Raw genomic sequence first — 21,406 nt, forward strand, 5'->3', positions numbered from 1 at the left:
GCATTAAAGGCATTTCTTCCTGCCATGATAACTCCAGTGCAGCAGTGCACATAATCCTTTTGGCTACCTTCTTAATGGAGTTCTCTTTCTTTTTTTATTTATTTTTTTCTTTTCTTTTCAGCATCCTGTTCAAAGTCATTGGGAAAATAAAGTGATCCTGTAGATTTACTTTGTGTTCTTGCAGACTCCAGTGCTTCTGGAAGGCTTTAATGCAAATTACATTGCATATTTCAGGAGAATCAGTTGTATTCATTTAAATATTGTGCTGCCTTCAAGGGGAAAAAATTATGAGATGTTTAGTTTTCCTCCTGTTGTTTGTTTATGCTCTCTGTGAAAAAGCTGGTTGGTTTGTTGTTGGGTTTTTTTAATTATCCTAGACTTAAAAATGCTGAAAACCTCTGTGTTCTGGTTTTTATTATAATTATTTAAGCCTTCCAGGTAGCAAACTCTTTATAATTAGAATCCTTTTCTAATAGGAGTACACTGTACTTGAAACAAATATAGTACAAATTTAGCTGCAAGCTTCTGCAGTCAATCACTTCTGAAGCTGTATGTATTGAAACTCAAAAGTAATTTATTTAGCTGCAGCTTTCTGATGGTACTTGTGAACAAAACATAGTCTTTATAATTGTTTTGACACATGTTAATTAAAAACTTTAAAAGCATGCTTTGCAAAGCTAGTTCAGCACCTGATTTGCATAACTAGCCTAAATTTTAGAAGTTTAATCAAAAACTTGAATTGTTTTTCTGCTGTCTGGCTTAGATGCACAGAGCATGTTCTTTTGAGATGATTACATGAATACATTTAATGTAGAAAACCAATATATAAAATTTTTCTATATCTCGGCATACTAGTATTTCATTTTACATGTAAAATATCTACATTAAGATTCATTTTAGATTATTGCTAAAATAGTCTTTTGGGCTTCTTTTGAACATACATGTGTGCTTTTGCCTCACTAGGTATTAGGGCAACTTTTTGATCATTCAAACAAGCCTGGAAAAAACAAAATAAGGAGTGCCCACAGTTCAAACTCCTCTGTGCTCCAACAGGGCCTGTGCTGCTAGGATTGTTTTAATACATGTTGAATTTGGCAACGAACTGGAAGAACAAGAGTCAGGTTTTTTCTGTGGCTAAATTCAGTCACTTAGGGGATTGTTTGGAGATTAACTTCTTAAACATTAGTTCCCTGAAAGCACAAAACTATTTAAAAACAAAACAAAACAAAACAAAAAGTCAAAACCGATCAACCGAACAAAAAACCCTACCAGTCCCCTGACCCCAAACAATCCATGGAAAATGTTAAATTTACTCTTCACATGTGTGCATATAACTGACCTGGTTTGTTGTGATCTTTCTCTCTTCTGCTGAACCTGCCCCTCCCAGTGCTTTTGTTTAGATATGAAGTCCAAATTTTGGTGTAGCAGCTGATAAAATCACTGGGACATGGGCCCTTCTCTGTGTCTAATATGGAAACATCCTGATTTTGATGAGGTGGGGTGTTCAGGTGTAGCAGGCAATGTCCATATTCTGCAGTTCACTTGTGAATTCTGGGATGAACAGCAACAGCAAACTTCTACCCAACTGTTCTGCCCCAGAGTGTTCTGTGACTCAGGGAGCCAATGACAAATTATCCTGACTCCATGTTAAGGTTTCAAAGTTTCCTCAAACAGCTGCTTGTAGGTCTCCTCATATTTGTGGGGCTCTTTAGCAATGAGCTGTTGGGTTTGTGATGTGACAGGCTGGTGAGGAGTTTCCTTCTGGGCCACAACAGAGCCCATGGGGCTGATTAGCTCCTGGCACCTGGGATTTGTGAGTCTGGATGACAATCCAAAGGATCCTGGTTCTCAGGGAGTTTTATTTTCAGGATTTGTGTGCATCCCCATCACGCTGTGGCTGTGGAAGTGGGGTGGCTGCAGGTCAGCAGAACAGAGCACTGTAACCTAAAGGAGCCTCTGGGGCCAAGTGGCTGATCTTGTGAAGAGAGACCAATGAGAACCAATGTGTGGCTACTGAGACTGCACTGTGTAAATTAGTTAATGACTTAATTGCTGTGCATTTTCTGCTTTGGAACATGACAGAGGCTTTAGGAGAAGAAGACAAAACATGTGGCTCTTCCCTTCTCAACAGAGATGTGAGGTGTTCCTCCTGCCTGGCACCCAAAGCAGCTGAAGAAAATTTGAGGTGGTAGTCATAGAAGGGAGGAAAAATGAATAATTAGTTCTCATTGCTCTTTCCAGCTGCTGGAGGCATCTGGACAATTTTATAAATGGAACTAATTTCTTGGGGTTCTCTGTGTGGTTCTCCTGACCCTGCCTGCCCTACTGGGAAAGGAAAGGAGGTCATTTCTGTCTGCAAGGGGCCTGAAAATGACTTTTTAATTTGGCTGCTGCTGTGAAGCTTTTGTTTGTGGCCCAGCTCTGTGTCTGACCCACCTGTACCTCTCATGATAAGACATGATACAGGGACTAAGTAAGAGCCTGGCACTGTGACTGCCTCTCCTGTCTTGGTGGGAATTTACCCACCCACTGATTGGGAGTTTTTCCTGGTGATTCATTTAATAACACATTTTTTCACAGCTCTTTCTCTCTGCATACTGAAATAAACTCTCCATGCAGATTTCTCATGCAAGCAAAAGCAAAGCTGTCCAAAACTCTGCACCAAAATCAAAACAGAGCCCTGTAAGCTTGCTCAGCTCTATTTTTTTTCCCCTGGCTGAAAGAAACAAATTTCCTTGTATAATTCTTGATGTTCTAGTATTTTTTTGCCATATACTCTGGGTTTATAGCCAACATATATACTGAGATAAATATTCTAAATGCCAGATGTCAGCACATGCTGGGTAAGTGCTTCATAATCACGAAACCAAGAGCCCTTGGTCTCTCCCAGCGGAAAGTGGTGAGATAAAGGCAACTCCTGCAAACAAAGCTGTAGTGAAGGGGTTCCTCCAGGGAAAGGCAGAGGATGTTAGAGTTAATCAAATTTGTCTTTAGTATAAAGGGAGTCTTTTTGTATTTTCAGTCTGCCCTGACCTTTTCAGTTGCTCATTACACGGGCTTTGCTTGTCCACTGGGTGTCTCATTCCTGGCTCTGAGCTCCAGGAGATTTTGGCTGTGTGGGAGTACACCATATTCACACAGAGCAGTGTAATTCTCTGAACAACAGCTCTCTGCAATTCATTGACTACTGCTAGAACAAAATAAACATTAAAATGAGTGCAAAAAATCCCAAGAGATGAGCTGGAATTGTGTACTGTGCTTTTAATCTCTGGTGTTACCCTGCAGTGGTTCTGCCATCAGTAAACACACACACGTGTCTTTAGGTTAAGTGTGCCCCAGGTTTTTCACAACTACATTTAAGAATTAAAACAACAGTGACTTTATGTTAAGGGTGATTTGATGAGGCAGCTTTCCTTCTTATCAACTATTGCTTGATGTGCCAGAGGATTTGAAAAAAGCCTTCATGCAGACTGTTTTGCTTTTCATTTGTTCCTCTCCATTACTCCAGTTCTTTTGCTGTGCTCAAAGAACATCCTCAGCTACTGTTCAGGACAGCCTTTTCCAGTTCTTCTTCGTGTTCTAAAGATTCTTCCTCAAAAAAAAATCCAGTAGGAAGGTGCCACTCAGTACCTGATGTAACCCTGGTGCTTGCACAGGACTCTCTTCCTCCCTGCAGCAAAACCAATAAAACAAAACAAAAAAAGCCACTCACAGCAGTAAAGGTACATCTCCATGGATGAAGATCCTGGGTAATTATTTCCCTTTAAGAAGAGGTGATGCAGCATAGCCACAGCTGAGTAATAGCATTTCTAGCTGTCACTACAGAAACTCCAGCATTTCCTGTAGCTGTAATCAGAGAAGGGCAGCCTGGTGAAGAATCAGGCCCTGTGTTTCAATTCAGAGGCATTCTGAGTTTTGTTGAAGTGGGAGGGAAGGAATCTGGACTTGGATTCAAGTGCTGGGTCTTGAATGGCATTGGTTTTATCTCTAACTTAACTCCAAATACGCTGCTAATATGATGACTGTCCAAGTTTATAGCCTGTTTCCATCCTTTCTCATTTTAAACTTGCTTAGCAAGGAAGCATTTGTCAGGCTTGGAAGAAGAGAAGATGATACCCTCCTTGGGTCAGTAAAGGCCCTGACTGCTTTAGAACAATTGTTGCATTCTTCTCTCCCTCTACTTCTAGTACTTATTTTTGGCCCAACCACTTCCTTCTGTTTTTCTGCTGTTAAGAAAAAAATGGCTTGGCTTTAGAACCTGCAAGTTCCATCAGAGTGGTGAAATCCACGGCAGAACAAAACACAGAACTGTCTGTGGGCAGAACAAAACTCCTTAAGCTTATGCATTCTCCAAAATAGCAGCAGCTATTTAAATTGTTCTATTTTTTTTTTTTTCATTCTAGAGCACTCCACAAGACTCAGAATTAGGCCAACCTCCTGGAAATGGCCACAATTTAAAAAGGAGCTCTCAGAAAAAGAGCACAGAAAATTCTGGAGGCCAGGACATCTCAGATCCTCTTGCTGCTGCTGTGCCCCTGGCTGAGAGCTTATCCCCCTCCATTCCAGGACCTACAAGGTAAGACATGAAGTTTCTTCCTGCAAAAAGCACTGAAGCCCTGATGTTGTTGGTAGCTGGGGGCAAGATCTGCCATCCTGATGGATGATGATGCATTCCTCAAAATAACCTCACACCACCAGAGCACCCACTGATCACCAAACTGACTTCCTTGCCTCACTGCATAACCAGAAACCAGGCTCCAGCTGCTGCAGTAATCCCTGACCCAACCTTCCTGTGCTTCTTGCTTGCACTAATAAACCCTCATCTGAGATAGAAAACATTGAAGAGTCTTTGTTTTAACTTTTGGTCAGCCCTGAAGTGCTCAGGCAGTTGGATTATAATGGTCCCCTTTAATATTCTATTCTATTCTATTCTATTCTATTCTATTCTATTCTATTCTATTCTATTCTATTCTATTCTATTCTATTCTATTCTATTCTATTCTATTCTATTCTATTCTATTCTATTCTATTCTATTCTATTCTATTCTAGTCTAGTCTAGTCTAGTCTAGTCTAGTCTAATCTAGTCTAATCTAGTCTAGTCTTATTCTGTTCTGTTCTATTCTAATTCTATTCTATTCTGTTCTAATTCTATTCTATACTATTCTATTCTATTCCAGTGTAGTCCAGTCTATTTTAAAATTATTGATATTGTGCAACAGTTTAAGTCCTAATTTAGGTATTAAATAAGATCATTCTTGACCACACTGGGGACATTTCAGGGAAATTCAGACCTGTGACATAATCTAAAAGGATTTCTGAAAAAAGAGCAGCTTGTTTTCTGGAAGGGACAGTTTGCCTGTGCTGTGGAGCTCTGACACAGGAGGATCTCTGCTATTAATTCTATTTCTTCTGACTGCCACTAGCACATCTTAATTATCTATGAAAATAATAGAGTGTGAGCAAGACTAAGACTAAGACTGCTAAGTCAATTTACAGTGATAAAGGTATTTAGGCATGAAATTTCAAGTGATAATCCAGTATCATTCTATTATTGAGCACCAGGTCTATACAGGAAACACCTTTTCCTTGGGTAAATTTCTCCTGTCTTTGAGTGCCTCTAATGAGGGAAAACATTCCCTCATTCCCAGGAACTAGAAAAAAAATCAAATTTTGGAGTAATGGTGTAAAATTGGACAGGGTGAGATTTTTAATGTCTAATGAATTTTGTTTGTTATTTCAGTTAACAAATACCACACATATCCTCTAGTTATTGTTTCTTTTGATGGTATTGTGCATAATCACTGTGTTGTTTGTGTGTAACCACGCTGTCCTACTGAAGAAAACATAGTTTTTTTATAAACTAGGAAACTACCTTAAAAAATAATGCATTCTGATGTGTGACAGCAAAATGGCAATTTTCTGCTGTTCTAATCAGCATGCAGGGGATGGAAAGGGGGGAAAAGAGAGGAAATGTTGAGTACTGCTAAGTGCAGATAATTACAGTAGACCTATCATGACTATCATTCTGCAAACTGGAGTTGTTTGTGGAACTTCACAATAACAGACAGCATTTGTACCAGCATCCACCTGGTGCAGTGGAGACTCTTACCTTGGGCTTGGAATATTTGTGACTTGCCTGCAACAAGTGCAATCTTTCTTTTTTAATTTTTAATTTATTTTTTTTTAACATTAGCTTAGTAACTTTATCCTAATCTGTAAATAATTTGCATTTTTAAAAAATGTATTGTTCAAAAATGGCATAAAGAGGAGTTCTGTCGGGGTTCCTTTTCAAGATGTGAGTGCCTAGAACACTTAGATTTATATTCAAGCTGGCTAAAACAGCTTTGCAGTGCAGCATGCAAAATTCTGACTCGTGGGAGATGAATGTTACATGGATGAGTCAGCTTGAAAGGATTCATAGGATTCTTGTTTCAGGAAACTTAATAGATGGGTGGGAGCCCAGGCAATTACTTGTTTTTTAGCCTTACTCCTGAAAGTGCTGGCACATGCCTGTTTTGGGTGTCTTTTAAGTTACATCCTGCCAAAATAGAAACAAAGACAATAAACGGAAAATCTTTGAAGTTCCACATTCCAGCTGTTTATTTTTAACTCGCTCCCCTGTGCTGCTTTGAACGCATCTTTTCCACCCTGAACTCTGAGAGCCTCAAGAGCCTGTGACCTGCCACCCTCAGATGGAGGATCTCTGGGTGGAAAATTACCAAGTTTGCTTTTCCTCTGGGTGCCTTTCTTCTATCCTCCACAAATTCTCACAAGTCGCTCATAAATTCCTGGCATTTGGAACTCAAAATGTCTGTGGCTCTAACTTTATAATTGTCTGTTGCAGCCCAATTTTTTTTTCTTACCTGCTACTCACTGGTCCTGTGAGCTGAAAATAAGCAATTAATCAGTAATTAATCTGTGAACTTTCCACGTGGAATAAAATGCTGGAGAGCCAGGAGAGTTAGGAAGGCTGGGGTTTTGCAGTGGTGTCCATGCCCTTCTCCTGGTGCACAGCCTGGGGAATCCTCAGCTGGACAGAGGCACTTCTTCCAGGACATTCAGAAGAAGCTGATGCATCCATTTAAAAGGTGACACAGTGCAGGGGGTTAAGGACTCTTTGAGGATGACCATGGCAGGAGTGCAGAACACAGAGCCCCTGTGGGGTGACACAGCTGCCACCCATGCTCTGGGACAGTCTGTCCTGCTCCCTGCTGACACTCCAAACATCTCACATGGACAGCAGGAGCCAGTCCTGGAACTGGAAAGGGAGACCTGGCCGTGTTTGCTCGCTGCAGCGCAGCTTGGCTCTTTAATGTTAGAATAATTTAGTTTGGTCGTGCTTAAAATACCGCAGGGTCTGAGTTTTATTCTGTGTATGGAAGAAGGAGGTGAAAAGTGACCGGGGGTGGGGGAGAAGGGGAGGATGGCTCCCCAGAGGATGGTATAGATCATTATTCCTGCTTCCTACCTTTTCCTGAAAGCTTAGATGCACAGGGAGGGTGGGGGAGTCTGGCTGCTGTTAGCAGCCCTTTAGCGATGATGGATTTCTCATGTGTTTGTTCACATGAAAAGTTCAAAAAGTGAATGGTTCTGTCTCTAAAACTGTCACTTTGTTTAGTTTCGTTTTGTTTTTGGAAGGGAATATGGAAATGAATTCCATGTTCCTCACTGACTTTCAGTACCTCTTAGGGACAGATTAAAACGCAGGATTCCTTAACCCAGGTCCAAATGTGTAAACTCAAAACGGAGTCACTGATCTCTCATGTGTCAGTGGAAAGAGAACAGAAACATTTGAGAGGAGCTGTACATGTGCTGTGGTTGCAGAGCTGGCTGTGCATTTGTTCCCCTCGGTGCTTTCTAAATTCATCCTCAGATTTCAGGCTCCTGGGAATGTAATCACTCAGGCTCAGAGTTACATCAGTGGATGGCAGCCGTATGTGACCTCTGGGATCCACAGGCTTTGGCACTTGATGTTTTTCCCTCACGAGAGTGACTGGGTTGGGAGGGCTGCCTGTCCTTTCAACACCTACTGCATGTTTTAGAATGGGAGAAAATTAATTAGAAGTGGAAATTTTAAATTATCTACAATTTTACGTCGTGGTACTTTCATTTCTTGTTGTTTATCCAGTACTCTTATCATATTTGGGCATCTGTAACCCCCTCCCTCCACACACACTCCCACTCTGATAGTAAATGCTAAATGCCAGAGATTGTGTCTGGCTGCTGCTGGTTTTATCTCCTGGCTCTTTGTCTTTGCTGTGGATGACAAAACAGACAAATGGGAGTTGGGACTTCAAGTGTTAATGGCTGATGGGCTGGGTATGGCTCTTAATCTGGAAGTATTTATGGGATGTGCACCAAAAGTCATCCATTTCTTAACACCCTTTACAGCTTCACACCCAAAACACAGAGCAGGCAGTGCTCGCCTAATAAACAGTTTCATAACTGGGCAGGACTCCTAAATTTTTCCATAAAAATTCAGATTCGCCACAGTATCTTCTGATGGTGGAAGAGGTTAACTGCATGCATTAAAAATCAATTGCTAAACTGGCAATGCTCTTCCAAACAATCAAATTTTGGGTAATTGTTTATGCAAGGCAAACATTTTAGGTGTGTAAAGATTTAACTCGTTGTTATTTGATGTTGCAACTGAAAGTAAAATATTCATATGCTTAGTATGTTAGGGCCTTGAAATTGTAAATTCTTGACTGTGTTGCCTAAATTCTAAGATGAGGGACAAGTTTCCTTTGGTAACTCTTGAGTGCAGTGGGACACACATAATTTAAGCTGCAGATGTACCCACGTCTTTGAATGACTGCATTTTCTTTTGCTTAACATCATCAGTCACATGTAGCAATTATTCCCAGCAAAATAGATTTTCTGCCCTAAACTCTACATCAACTATGAGGAACTCAAATGTTCTTCCATGCTTTGTCATTTGCATGTTTTGTTTTAAATAGGAATGAATTTTCCCCTTAATAATATTGAGATATGTCAGATTACCCACAAAAGAGAACGTGCTTTATTTTCCTGTGCGTAAAAATACCAACTTTTAGGGCCATAGCTTTATGTTGATTGTACTAAATGGGCTGTCTAAAAATACATGTTCCCTGAAAGTAATTATTGATTTAATGGAGATTGGGTTTTACTCAGGGGAATTATCCTCAGCATGTGGTGTAATTTCCCGGTAGTGTTATTCCCTTTAAAAAGAGTGGAAGATAATGGGACTAGGTGTGACCTTAAGAGGTCATCCAGTCCATCCTTCTGCCCTAAAGCAGGATCAACTGTGCTTAAGGCATTCCCAGCAGATGCTTGTCTAACCCCAGCATGTCGTGCAGACAGAAAAGCAAGATTGCAAATAATGAAAAGGAAGATGTAGGATGTGTTCCCTCTATGGTTTTTCCTTGTCAGCTCCATCAGAGGGAGAAACATAAATAGAGATACCCAGACAGGTCAGTCTGGGCCTGTCCTACTGAATGAGAACTCAAACCTTTCAGTTCTGCTCTGAATAAAACACTTTGAGAGCTGCAGCAGCACAGATAATGAATCTGTGCTTCTCCACTCTAACAGGGATAGTTTAACTCACTGTCACAGTCTGTGCCAGCACTGGCATTTTAATTCTCTTCAGCATATGTTAATTACAAATTTGTCCCAATTCCTTCATCTGCTCCTGAGTAAAATGAACAGCTTTTCAGCATTATTGAATACCTGCATATTATATACATTGAATATAGAATTCAATATTCTACATTGAATATAGAAAAACTGTTTTGATTGATTTGTAATGCTGAACTTAGTTCATAGGATTGTCATCTCCCTTGAACCTGCTAAGTCACAAGTTTATTACTATGGCTCTTGACAAAGTTGCCACCAGTATGGCAGTAGATAGTTCAAGGGTTTGGATATTGAAATCAAGAATATTTAACCACTTCAGACATGTCTGGAACTGTTTCATATTAAATAGCTGCAAACAGAAGTCTACTGTAACAAAGAAGTCGCCTGTAAAAGTCTCAGAGAAAATTCAGTCATATGAAAAATGCAAATATATGATGATGAATGTTCTATACAGTGAACATTACCAATATTTCCATCCCAGATTTATTACTGTGCATTTACCAGCTCTGCTGACAGATGGGATTAATGATAAATAAACAATCAGGGATTAAAGATAAATGACAAGGAGCAATTGTAACTGTAGATGGTGTTTTCTACTTCTTCCAGCGCTCAGTTTCACAGAGGTTAGAGGGGCTCTCCCCCCTCACCCTCCACCTGGATTTTGTTCTCCTCCTGATCACTGTATCTCTGACAGGAGCTCGATCCCAGGGTGAAGAACCCTGGGCACAAAACTGCTAATGAGCAATTTAGTCAGTAAAAGACAGACCTGCAACACAGCAAAAAGCCGGAATAACAATTGACTCCCACTTCTCCACCCCCTCTCCAGTTCCGTGTTGTGGCTTCTGTCCCTCCTCTTCTAATTAAGCGTCCCTGAGTGCAAAATTAACGTCAATAATAAAGTGTATTCCTTGCTTAGGGAAAACCTCCTGGCATCTCCCTGCTGTTTGCTCATGCCCTGTCATGCCCCATGTTGTCAGCAGACACCAAATACTGGATTGCCACCTCTGGAATTCCTGGTGGCAGTAAGTTTGATATGGATGAGTGTTTTCACTCTGTTTTCAGTGTGCTAGGGAAAGAAAAATTCCTCTGGGCAAAACCATTTTCTGACCATTTAAATAAAATGTATCATTGTTATGAATTAAATATTCAAACCCATGCCAAGCATTGCTTGTTTAACCTATATATTAATTGTAAGTTATATTTTACCTTAGATTTGAGGCTTAATTTTGCTTAATGTAGGCAAATTTCAGTGGCTCTTTAAAGACTAGTTTATTCTCCACTGCAGTGGCTCTGAAGAAGGTTTTCAGGACCTAAGACAGATTCATATTCAGCTTTAGGTGTAGCTGTCCCTAAAGGAATTGTTTGTTGGGCAGATCTCAGAATAAGCAGGGGGCTTGGCCCCACCTGGAAGTGCCTTTTGTGCATGGTAGCACAGCCCAAGATACACAAACACAAACCTAAACCACAGGGACCCCAGAGCTGGCCATTGACTCACTTCTCCATCAAGTATTTTGTGTGAGAAACCTGGGCAGAGAAGCAGAAGGAGGCTTCTCAGATTTCTGGAGATTACTTAAAATCCAATCTATGCTTGGGTGTACAGAAGGTGTTTTAAGCATCTTTTCTAGCTCCAATCTAAAGGGGACTTGGAATTTCTGAAATGTAACCTGTCACTGCTAGGCTGGGGCAAAGCTCTGAGCCACCTCTCCTTGTGCAGCTCTGCACTGATTCCCTCAGCACTTGGCAGTGTGTTTTCTGTGTCCTGCCCTGCTTGGGATTCATTATTTCACATTATAAACACTGCCCCTTGCTCCTCTGTACAATTCTACATCCAGTTGGAAATATTCCCATGCCTAGGCATGGAAGAACAAGGCTATTTCATCACCTACAAACCTCAGCGTGCAAAACTGAGGTCCACACAGTGAAAAATACTCAAAATAACTTCTCCTTCTCGCAGTTAGTCATCTCTGACTCTGTTTTTTTCTAGCTTATCTCTAATGGGTGGAGAAAGAGAGCACACCAAGGGTTGTAGCTTAGATGCACTGAAATCAAACACCGCAGTGAAATGAGCTCATCGGGTGTGGATCGTGGCACAGCAGCATCCCACACTGGGCAGGGTGAGCCCTTTGACCTTTTGGTGAGAATCAACTCTGCTGATCTGTTGGAGAAAACATTCAGCAGATGGGCCCTTCTTAATCTTCTGCTACACACTCGAGTCCAGCCAGATAACAGCACTTGCTGTGTAGCTTTGGCAAAGTAGTCTCTTAGAAGCAGAAACAAAAAGCCTTTCTTTGAGGTGCTGTGGGTTTTCCCAGTATTGTTTTTTTTCCCCCTGTTGTTCCTGAAGTCTGTCAGATGTGTGTCCCTTCTCCCCACACTTGTCTAAGATTTTGGAATGGTTAAAATGCATGCCATGAGCACGGTGGCTCTCAGGTAGGACTGGGAACATACTGGGCAGAGTAATAAGCATTTAAATCACTGTGTCTGATGGTTTAACTCCTGAAAGCAGATTACCAGCTCAGTGCATGCACTGCATGGCTTTGAAACATCAGAGGCACAAAACGGTTTTATTCTTTGCTTCTTATTCTTTGCTTCTTTATTGACATGAAACAAATAAACGTTTCCATTGTTGGCAGCATCAGTAATGAAGGCATCAGTAGCCACGGTGCTGAAGAGCTACCCAGCCCAAATTCCAACCCAAATTCTTCCAGCACGGTGTCTCCAGAGGGGACGGGACAGAACACTGCCTTGCAAGAGCAAGGAGGACAATCACATCTCTTAAAGCACTCTGCTGAAGCAAAGGAGAGGAGCCTGCCCAAAGAACCTGGCAGGGGTGACAAAAAACACAGCTCAGACTGCGACACAGCACAGCCACCCCCAGGTCCGGGCAATGACAAGGAAGAGGGATTGGCACATGCCCAATCTGAGGGTGACACCGCTGCCTCCTCTACCAAAAGCAAGGAGAATGAGCCCGGAGGGGCACGCCTGGAGCCCGGCCCTGCGGCAGCACTCACTGCAGCCACACCAATGGTTTGGGGAGAATTCGGATGCTTTCAGCAGGATGAGCAGCTGGGTGACATGAGGCAGCCACATGGCAGCACGCTTCCCCAGGGTGAAGCAGCAGGAGGTTGTTTTACTGCTCAGGAGCCAGGAGTTTGGGAAGTAGGTCAGCTGCAGGCAGAAATGCAGCAAGGTAGACAGGACACAGATGGTGGAGAGGGTCTGCTAATGAAAAAGGAAACCTTAATCCCAAATTATCCAGCAACAGGAGGCTCAGACAGTGAAAAATTTGGAGCAATTGTGAATGCTCAGGGCTTCACTGAGAGCTGTAATCTACAGATGGGGGCTGAAACAACAGCTAAAGGGAATGAGGCAAATCCAGCTCTGTCTGGAAGCAAAAGGAAGCAATCAGAACCTTGTACTTTAATGTCAGAGTTGCCTTCTAGCCCTCCAAATCTCTTCCTGGTACCAAAGCCTGAGGAGCCTTCAAGGGAATATGTGCCTGGAAATGGCTCTCAAGATCCAGCAAGGAGCGAAGCAGTGAAAACAGCTTCTGAAAAAAACAAACCCCTTTTTCAAAGAGAGCTTCAAAAGGAGCATGAGCTTGTTAGTGCCAAGCATTTCAGTGAGCCTTTATCATTTGAGAGAGAGGAAGAAGAAAAATCAGCTGTCACAACTGAAAGCCCAAAAGAAGCCAATAGCAATGGAATTATAAAAGCTGATGATGTGTCTAGAGAAAGCACTGCACTTTCTGAGACAGAAAGCATTATCAGTCCCACCAAGGAAAATTCAGTGGTAGATAAAAGATTATTACTGGAAGAAAATGCATTAAGTACTTCTTTGAGCAGATCCACAGAGCTGTATCAAAAAGAAACGGGGATGGATGTAAGAGGAAGAAAAAATGGAATCAAAACAGAGGATGCACAAGTGTCAGAAACCAGTGAATTACCTGAGGGCTCAAGTGAGGCAGGAAGACAACTTTTGAGCTCTGTTAACAGCCACCACCAGGACATGGAAAATACCCATTTGGAACACGATCCTGAAAAATTCAGTCTTTTTGAAAACACTTCAACAGGTGACCTGGGGGAAGAAAGTGGGGGGAAACCTCTGAATTTAGACAGTAACTTTAAATTACCCGAAGGCAATTCCCAGTCTCGTGGCTGTGAACCTGAACAAGAAATGAGCAGAGAGAAAGCAGCTGCCCCAGACGGCCTGGGGGACAAGCTCGTGGCTTCACCCCTCTTGGCAAGGGAGGAATGCCCACAGAGTTTTGGTTGCTTTAACACTGAGGCAGAAGGAAAAACTTGGGACCAGTCAGGCTGTAACAGGACTGAAAAGGTTTGTTTAGATGGGGCACACAGCTCACTGCTTCTCCACCCTGGGAATAATCATATTAAGCAGAGTAAGCAGGATGAGTCCTGGGAAAAGGCTTTTGCTAGAGAAACTGTGTTGGAATCTGAATGCAAAGCTGAGAGTCAAGAAAAGCCTGAGAGCTCCAGCAAGTCAGGAGACAGTGCAAAAATGCCAGAATTAAAACTTGATCTCCAGGCCTTAAATGAGTTGGCAGGGACTGTGGGACAAACCAAGGAGGCCTCACAGGCTCTGGGAACCAAAGCACAGAACAGTCACATCACCAAAGCACCTCACAGAGATCCAGAGCAGGAGCCTGCAGCTGCACACAGCAGTGCTGGGGATGGAAATCAAAATGAGGGTGTTCAACAAGAGAAGCACCAAACCACCAAGAAAAGTTCTGCGGAGGATGAAGACTTGGCTCAGAAAAGTAAATGTAAATTGGATGTGCAAGCTCAGCTGGAGCAAGTGGCTGCAGAAAGTCCCAGAAATGCACAGGTGGCTCCTTCAGAACCCCCCAAAGCTGCAGGACTTACAGATGACCAAGTTCACACGGAGGAAAGGGGTGACAGCCACGTCCCTGCAAACGAGTGCCCCTCTGAGAGGGACAGCTGCAGCTCCTGGGAGGTCCTGGGGTGCAGTGTCCCAGAGGGGCAGGGGAATGAAGGTGTTCCAAGAGCTCCTCCCCAAGCAGAGCGAGCGGAGCAGTCGCTGTCTGCTGCTGGTGACAGTGGCTGGAGTTCAAATGCAGAACCTGAGCAGCAGAGCAGCCTGACAGCTGCCAGGAGAGCAGATGATCAGCAGCACAAGGGAAGGGCCCCACAACCCGAGCAGCTGGACCGAGATAATCACAGCAACTTACCACGAATACCTCTGGACACTTCAAACAACCCTGACAAACAATCTTCCATGCCAGGTCCAGCACCACCCCAGTGTGGCTCTGACAGGCCAAAAGAACAGGACAAGGATGACAGCAGCGCTGAGGATGTGGGCAAACACGGGCAAAACACTTGTGGTGTGACCGCGCTTAATTGGCGAGACGAGCAAAACAAAACCCATCTCACGGCAGAGGAAAAGTGCTGCAGTAAGCAGAACTCAAGCAAGCCCGAGCAGGGTGATAATTCTTTGATCTCAGCGAGGCAGCATGAAGCAGCATGTCAGAGAGACACGTTTTGTAAAGAACTTGAAAGGAATGAGCAGCCAGGCAGCGTGTGCAGGAGAGAGGATAATGCTGGAGAAAGCTGTGCTGATGCTATAAACACTCTCCCAGGGACACAGGACTCAGCAAGTGCCACTAACATAGCACAGGCATTGCCAGGCGATACAGAAATAGCACATACTTCTGATAATTCTGGGAAAAATGATCCCCAAATATCTCGTCCAGAAATGCAAAGGAAAATGCCATTAATGGCAAAAAACCCTGAAAATATTCTGACTGCTGATGGGGGAATCACCCAGAAAGATGGAAACATGGGGATGAGTTGTGAGGACGGTGCTTCCATCCCAGAAACAAGGATCATAAAGCCTGATACAAGTCCAGGGGCACAAGGATCTCCTTCACCTTCACAGGCGCACAGGGAAGTAATTCCCACTGATAACTCACATAAATCCAGCTGCATTCAAAATGTAACAGAGCAGCCTGGTTATTGTCAAGCAGATTTTACAATTTCTGCACTCAGCCATCCCAGCCAGCAATCTGGAAACAACATGGACAAGAGTACCGGGGGGGAATCACTAAATAATGAGCTGGGAGTTGTAGCACCCCAAAACACCTTAGAAGGGAACTCTAATTTGCAGGGTCCCCCAGATCCTCAGGTGTCAGCACCCTTAGGTCCCTCACCCAGGGTAAGCACAGGTAAAGCAGCAAATTCAGAAAATATCTCTGCAGGGAATATGTGTGTGAGTGAAAAAGACTGCCCAGACCAAAGTTTTCAGGGTGATGGAGACAGAATTTTTGCCCTGTCAGAGACTTTGAATGTAGGGCAGAGAACTGGAAACTTATCACACTTCAGTTCTGAGAAGCTGAAGAAAGAGATCTCTGCAATTAAATCCAAAAAAACAAAAAGTGAGCCCAACTTCAAAGAACAGCAAAGTGACAGTTCAGCAGAGTCTCTGTTAGCATTCCCTACTCCAGAAGGGAAGCTGCTGAGCCTTTCATCATCACGAGAAGGCTGTAATGAGGAAATTGCAACCAATATCGGCATAGATGACAAGTACGGTAAGATCTTAGAGAAACCTGGGAATTCAGAAAAAATGGAAGAGCTTTCAAAACAGAATAATAACATAACCAGGGCAGATATCAGTGTCTCTGAGCAGTCTGCAGAGAACTCTGGAAGGGAGCATGAGGCTCTGACTTGCAGCTCTCTGGACATTGGCTCCAGCATCCCAGACTTCAGGGAGCACATCAGCCAGATTTTTAAAAAAACTGTTCACAGCACACTGAGTGCTGAATTACCCCAGCTTTTGACTGAAAACCATGCAGGCTTCAAGCAGAGTCCAATGGCCAAGGACACAGCAGAACTCTGTGGTGCTGAGAACTTTTCAGAACCAAACAAGGCGGGCAAAGGGGCTCCCGAGGGCACCTCAGAAGCAGAGGGGCAAGAGTTGTCTTTAGCTGCTGAGATTTCCTGCAAAGCTGCCGAGGGCAAATCTCTGCAACATGAAAACACAGTGGCAGAGCTGCCACCAGCAAGTCTCCAGGACACTGAGGAAAGCAGGCAGCCTGCTGGCTGTTTAGAAGCGGTCCCTAGCTTGGATGGCGCTCCATCTGCCGAACAAGCTCCGGAAAATCTGCAAAAGCCGGGCAAACCCACTGAGAGCGGTGAGATGGAAAGAGAGGAAGGCGTGTGCGCTGGTGGCGTTGATCCTGAATCGCTAATAGGCTTAGAGATAAAGAAGCAAGGACCAGCTTCATTTGATGGGGCAGCAGCTGAGAACTTCCCTGCGTGTTCCGACAGCCAGCAGCAACCCACCAGAGCTGTTATCTATGCAGGCGATGTGCAGGGGAGGGACATAGAAGATGCTGCTGCCACAGAGGGAAATAACTTAATTACAGAGTGCAATGCAGAACCAGTTTCCTCTGAAGAGGATGTAAGTCTTCCTACTGCACAGTGCCAGGATCCTAAGCCAAATGAACAGGAGAAAAGTGAGTACGGTGATGCAGATGTTGCCAAGAGCATCTCTGACATGGCAGCTTCAACGCTTGTCCCGGGAGGATCTTACAATCATGAAAAATTGCCAGACAGTTTCAGCCTGTCACCTGAGGAAAATCAGGAGGCAAACACTCACGGCAATTTTGTGCATGACATTAGGTCTCAGAGTGACGTGCAGATGATACAGGATGAAGCAGTAAATAGGAAATTCTTGGAAACATCGGGAAATTCTCAAGATGCACAGCAAGAAAAGGAAGTGACCACGCATGGGTTAATAGATTACTTAAAAACTGAAGTAAGCCAGGATGATTGCTTGCAAACTGACTGTAAACTAGAATCTGGCAGTATGACTGAGGGAGATGTGAAAGAGAGCAGTGACACAGTGTTAGGCACAGCAAGGACAGGTAACGAGAAAAGTGGAGACATCCCTGAAACTGGTACTGCAAGGATGTTAGTCACTGCTGAGGGAGACTTAGCTATAAACACCAGCAATGAAGAGCAGGAGGCAGACCTGTACAAAAACCACTCTCCAACCCTCCCTGTGATGGAGCAGGGTGAGCATTCTGCACATGCAGGTCTCGCTGTTGCTGAAAATCAGCCAAGCAAGATGAATTCAGAACACGAAAGCTCCCTCCAGGATGCCAAAGGAAAGCTATCACCTCTTGCATTAACTGAGCCTAAGAACCTTGACCTCAGTGAACTTCAAGACATGGCTGTGGCAGGATTACCCACTGAAAGGTATTTACTTTGAATTACTACGTGAAATGGTTGGCAGGAGCCCAGGGCTGGATGGAGAGGGGTGCAATTTTCCAGGCAGGTGCCCGTTGTCTTGGCAGTTTGGGAGGGCACGTCACTCACTCTGTTCTTAACTTTATTTTAAATAGATGTTGCTTCTAAATGTGGATTACATGACAAAAAAAAATAATATTTGTATGGACAGAGAGGTCCTAAAAGCTGAGGAGCAGAGTTCTGAGCTGTTCTATCTGCTGGGCCGGATTCCTGCCTGTACCTGTGCGGATTTGCATACGCTTGCCAGCGCTCTCACCTTGTAGCCTGAAGTTAGGCATACAAATTGCACTTCCTAGCCTTAAGTTAGGAGACTTTTACTTCAATTTTGGTGACCCAGTTAAATGAGACCTGCAGCATTCACATGGTGTAGTGCAGTGTTTAAAAACAAGCCTATGGAGTAACCCAATTACTCACAGTTAGGTTGTCTGGGCCTCCCTCTTATCCTCCAGTACAATATAATTGCACTGACAGTGCCTTTGATCACTGTGTTATTCAGTGTTTCTAATGACATGGAGTTGTTTCAGATGTGAATTCTTCTGAGCTAGGACTTGTGGAGCCTCAGAGTTGCTTTTTTGGTTTTATTTAATTTATTTTCCAAACCTAGCAGTAACTGCTTTAATAAAGCTAAGACTTTTTTTTTTTTCTTTTTTAATGAGCATCTACTTTGCTGTTTGAATTCCTAGTTTGATACACAGTTAATTCAAGATAATTATGATTTTAGAACAGGTGATCTCCCTTTACCTAGTCATGTCACTGCTTCCTCTGTAGCCTCAGAACTTGCTTGCACACTGTTCCTCTCTTTTCTGTATCAGTGGAGGCAGCAATGGCAGAGATAACAGCAGAGCACAGGGCTACAGGGAAAAGCCAGACTGTATCAGACAATGCCAATAAATGGTCTGCAGAGGTGGAATCGTTCTAAGTAATCCCAAAACCACAGATGGCACTAACTGACCAATGAGGGAAAATGTTCCAGTGCCACATTCCTTCAAGGCTGAGGGGATAAAACCATATTGTAAGTGAAAATACCTGAAGTGGTTCAGTTGTGGTGAGAATGTGAGGGGGTTCTGCCTGCTGTGGATGGAGGCTGAATGTCATCTAATTGTGTGAGCAGAATATATACTAGAAAAATATTAGAGGTGTTGGAAACCAGGACAGCTATATGACTTTCTCTTGAAGGATCTGTCTATAAAATGACAAGGAAAGGAGAACCTGTTATTTCTCTTTAGGTCCTTTCTTTTCTGTTTGCTTCCCTTTACACAATGGGAAGCTTCACAGTGGGTAGCTTTGAAATTCCCAAACAAATTGCTAGCATGGGCTGGCTCAGGAGCCACAAAGGACTTTGGGCAGTGCATAAGTCTGTGCTTGTATTTCATATCAGGGTGGGTATCATACTTTAAATAAATACCTGTGGCAAGCAGGGCAGGGCTCTTGAAACAGCTGCTGACAATTCACGGAGTAGTTGCTTAATGCTTGCATATGCTTCAAGAATTCATTATCACCTGTTTTTCCAGCATGAGGGTTTGCATCAACAGGCAGCTGCTCATTTTGGACTGTGGCTGTCCAAAAGGCTGAAACACTGGGGACTCTCAGAGGTCCAGAGGAGCCTCTGCCCTGGTCAGGCTCATTTTTAGAGCAACATGCATTTATATCACAAAAAAGAAGCAGAGAGCATTAGCTGAGCTGGCTGGTCTGTCTTCATCAGGTCCAATACATTGAGCAATCCAGTTTTCCTGAGATTACAACTGGGTTTGTTTGTATCATTACATTTCGGGGTGTATTTCACATGCTGTGTACGTCAGCCACCAAGCTTTGAGTGCCTTGCAGTGATTTATTGCCCTGCCATCCTTGCAGAGGATAAACTGCCATGCAAACTGTGGTGCACTTTTCTCAGAGCTTACTGTGAGGATATGGACCTGATATAAAGAACTCCAGGGAGAAAGATTCCTCCCCAGCTATCAAAATAATTATCAATACAAAGTAAATTATGTTTAGGAGAAGGAAACAGTTCTTAGAACCATTCAGAATCTTCTTACTGAGAAGGAGAAGGTTCTGAATTTTATCAGCTTTGCTTTCTTCCCCTTCCACCTCTTCTGGATAACTCCCTCTCTTACAGGATCCCTGATGCTGAAACCCCACTGAGTTGTGCTTGAGGGGTAAAGTTGTGTGATCTAACTCTTAAATTCTTGTTGGGATTTCCTCCTGGAGAGGAAATAGAGGAATTTCTTCCCTCTGTGGCTATGGCCTGGGAGGAGGCTGGTCTGGGGATGAGCAGTGAATCCAAGCACTGATTCCTGCAGTGATTCCTGCCCCCACCACCTTTAGGGGGGCAGCCCTGGTCAACTGATGAGGAGAGCCCTTAGGTCTGCAGGCAACAGTACAGCACCAATCACTCCCCTTCAAATCTTCAGCAAAAAAGACATTCATTTTTGGGGAGGAGATGGTGGCTGAAGCCACACTTCCTTGTGGAACTACAGCTGTGCTAACAGCAGAAGCAGGGAAGAGTTGGATTTTGGCAAACCTGTCTGTCAGCACTGAAAAAGACTGAAAAAAACTCCAAATTTCTTTGATGCTTTTAACTCTCTTTACCAAGTCAATAACAGAAAATCTGTATTCCTAATGGCCACATTTGGGCATCAAAATGTTAATATTCCCACTTACTGGGCATCCATTTGCTTAACTTCTCAGTCTGAGGTTTACTTGGAAAGGAAGATCAGGACTTGAGCTGGTTTTTTTGTTTGTTTTTTCTCCTTTTGCAATGGATATCCACATATTTGTAATGTAACCCATATATTTGTAATGTAACCAACACATCTTTCTTTTATGGAGGGAGAATGGAGGTTCCTGCATGCACAGGGAGTCCATAAGTCCCTGAAATGCTCCTGTTTGCACCATGGACTGTGACAGATGTTGAGCAGAGCAGAGTGGAATAAAACTGGAAACAATGGCAAAATTTTAAGGATGTTTAGAGGTGGGATGGATTTTTGGTAAGCTGCTGTAATTCAACTGGCTGGCACATGCAAGCTGCCATTGCCTCTTGGAAGAAGTTGTGAGGGAGTCCTGTGAAGGGGAGGCTGTGGAGTCACTCCCAGATGTGCAGGTACAGAGAGCACATTGCATTTGTTGCTTTGGCAGAACGCTGGGTTTGTTCTCCAGCCTCTGGGTGCTCCAGGCTCACAGAGATGCTCAGGGGCTCAGCTGGGCTGGGAGTGCAGTCAGGGAAGGGCACAGGGAGCTGCAAACACGCAGCAAGCAGTGACACCCATGCTCTCAGAGAATGCAGAGTTCTGCTGCACTGACTGCCATCACTTACCAATCAAAACAATATTTTTATATGGGAAGTACATGGCAGCAGCTGGAGTCAGCAAAACTCCTTGAAAAACATTCCTCATGTCCTCTGCATAGGTCAGACAAGATCTCTAAAGTTGGTCCAGACATTCTTTGTGCTTGCCATCAAAAATTGGCAAGAATGTTCACTTCTTAGTAAATATGACTTGGTCTTTTT

The 21,406-nt window shown here is 43.4% G+C and overlaps 1 protein-coding gene across 7 annotated transcripts in view; it reads left to right on the plus strand.

Moving 5' to 3' along the window:
- TACC2 (transforming acidic coiled-coil containing protein 2) overlaps positions 1-21,406 on the plus strand; it is a 128,144-nt gene that overhangs the window by 20,659 nt on the left and 86,079 nt on the right. For all 7 annotated transcript variants that reach the window (XM_014250215.2, XM_014250218.2, XM_088059388.1 and 4 more), the window contains 2 exons: positions 4,404-4,576; positions 12,250-17,853. In XM_014250215.2, coding sequence (XP_014105690.2) covers positions 4,404-4,576; positions 12,250-17,853 — 5,777 coding nt within the window. The remainder of the gene's footprint in view (positions 1-4,403; positions 4,577-12,249; positions 17,854-21,406) is intronic.

The sequence above is a fragment of the Pseudopodoces humilis genome, chromosome 9 (assembly GCF_049639895.1).
Source record: "Pseudopodoces humilis isolate 2021_Gansu_Grassland_sample_001 chromosome 9, ASM4963989v1, whole genome shotgun sequence".
Taxonomy (NCBI): domain Eukaryota; kingdom Metazoa; phylum Chordata; class Aves; order Passeriformes; family Paridae; genus Pseudopodoces; species Pseudopodoces humilis.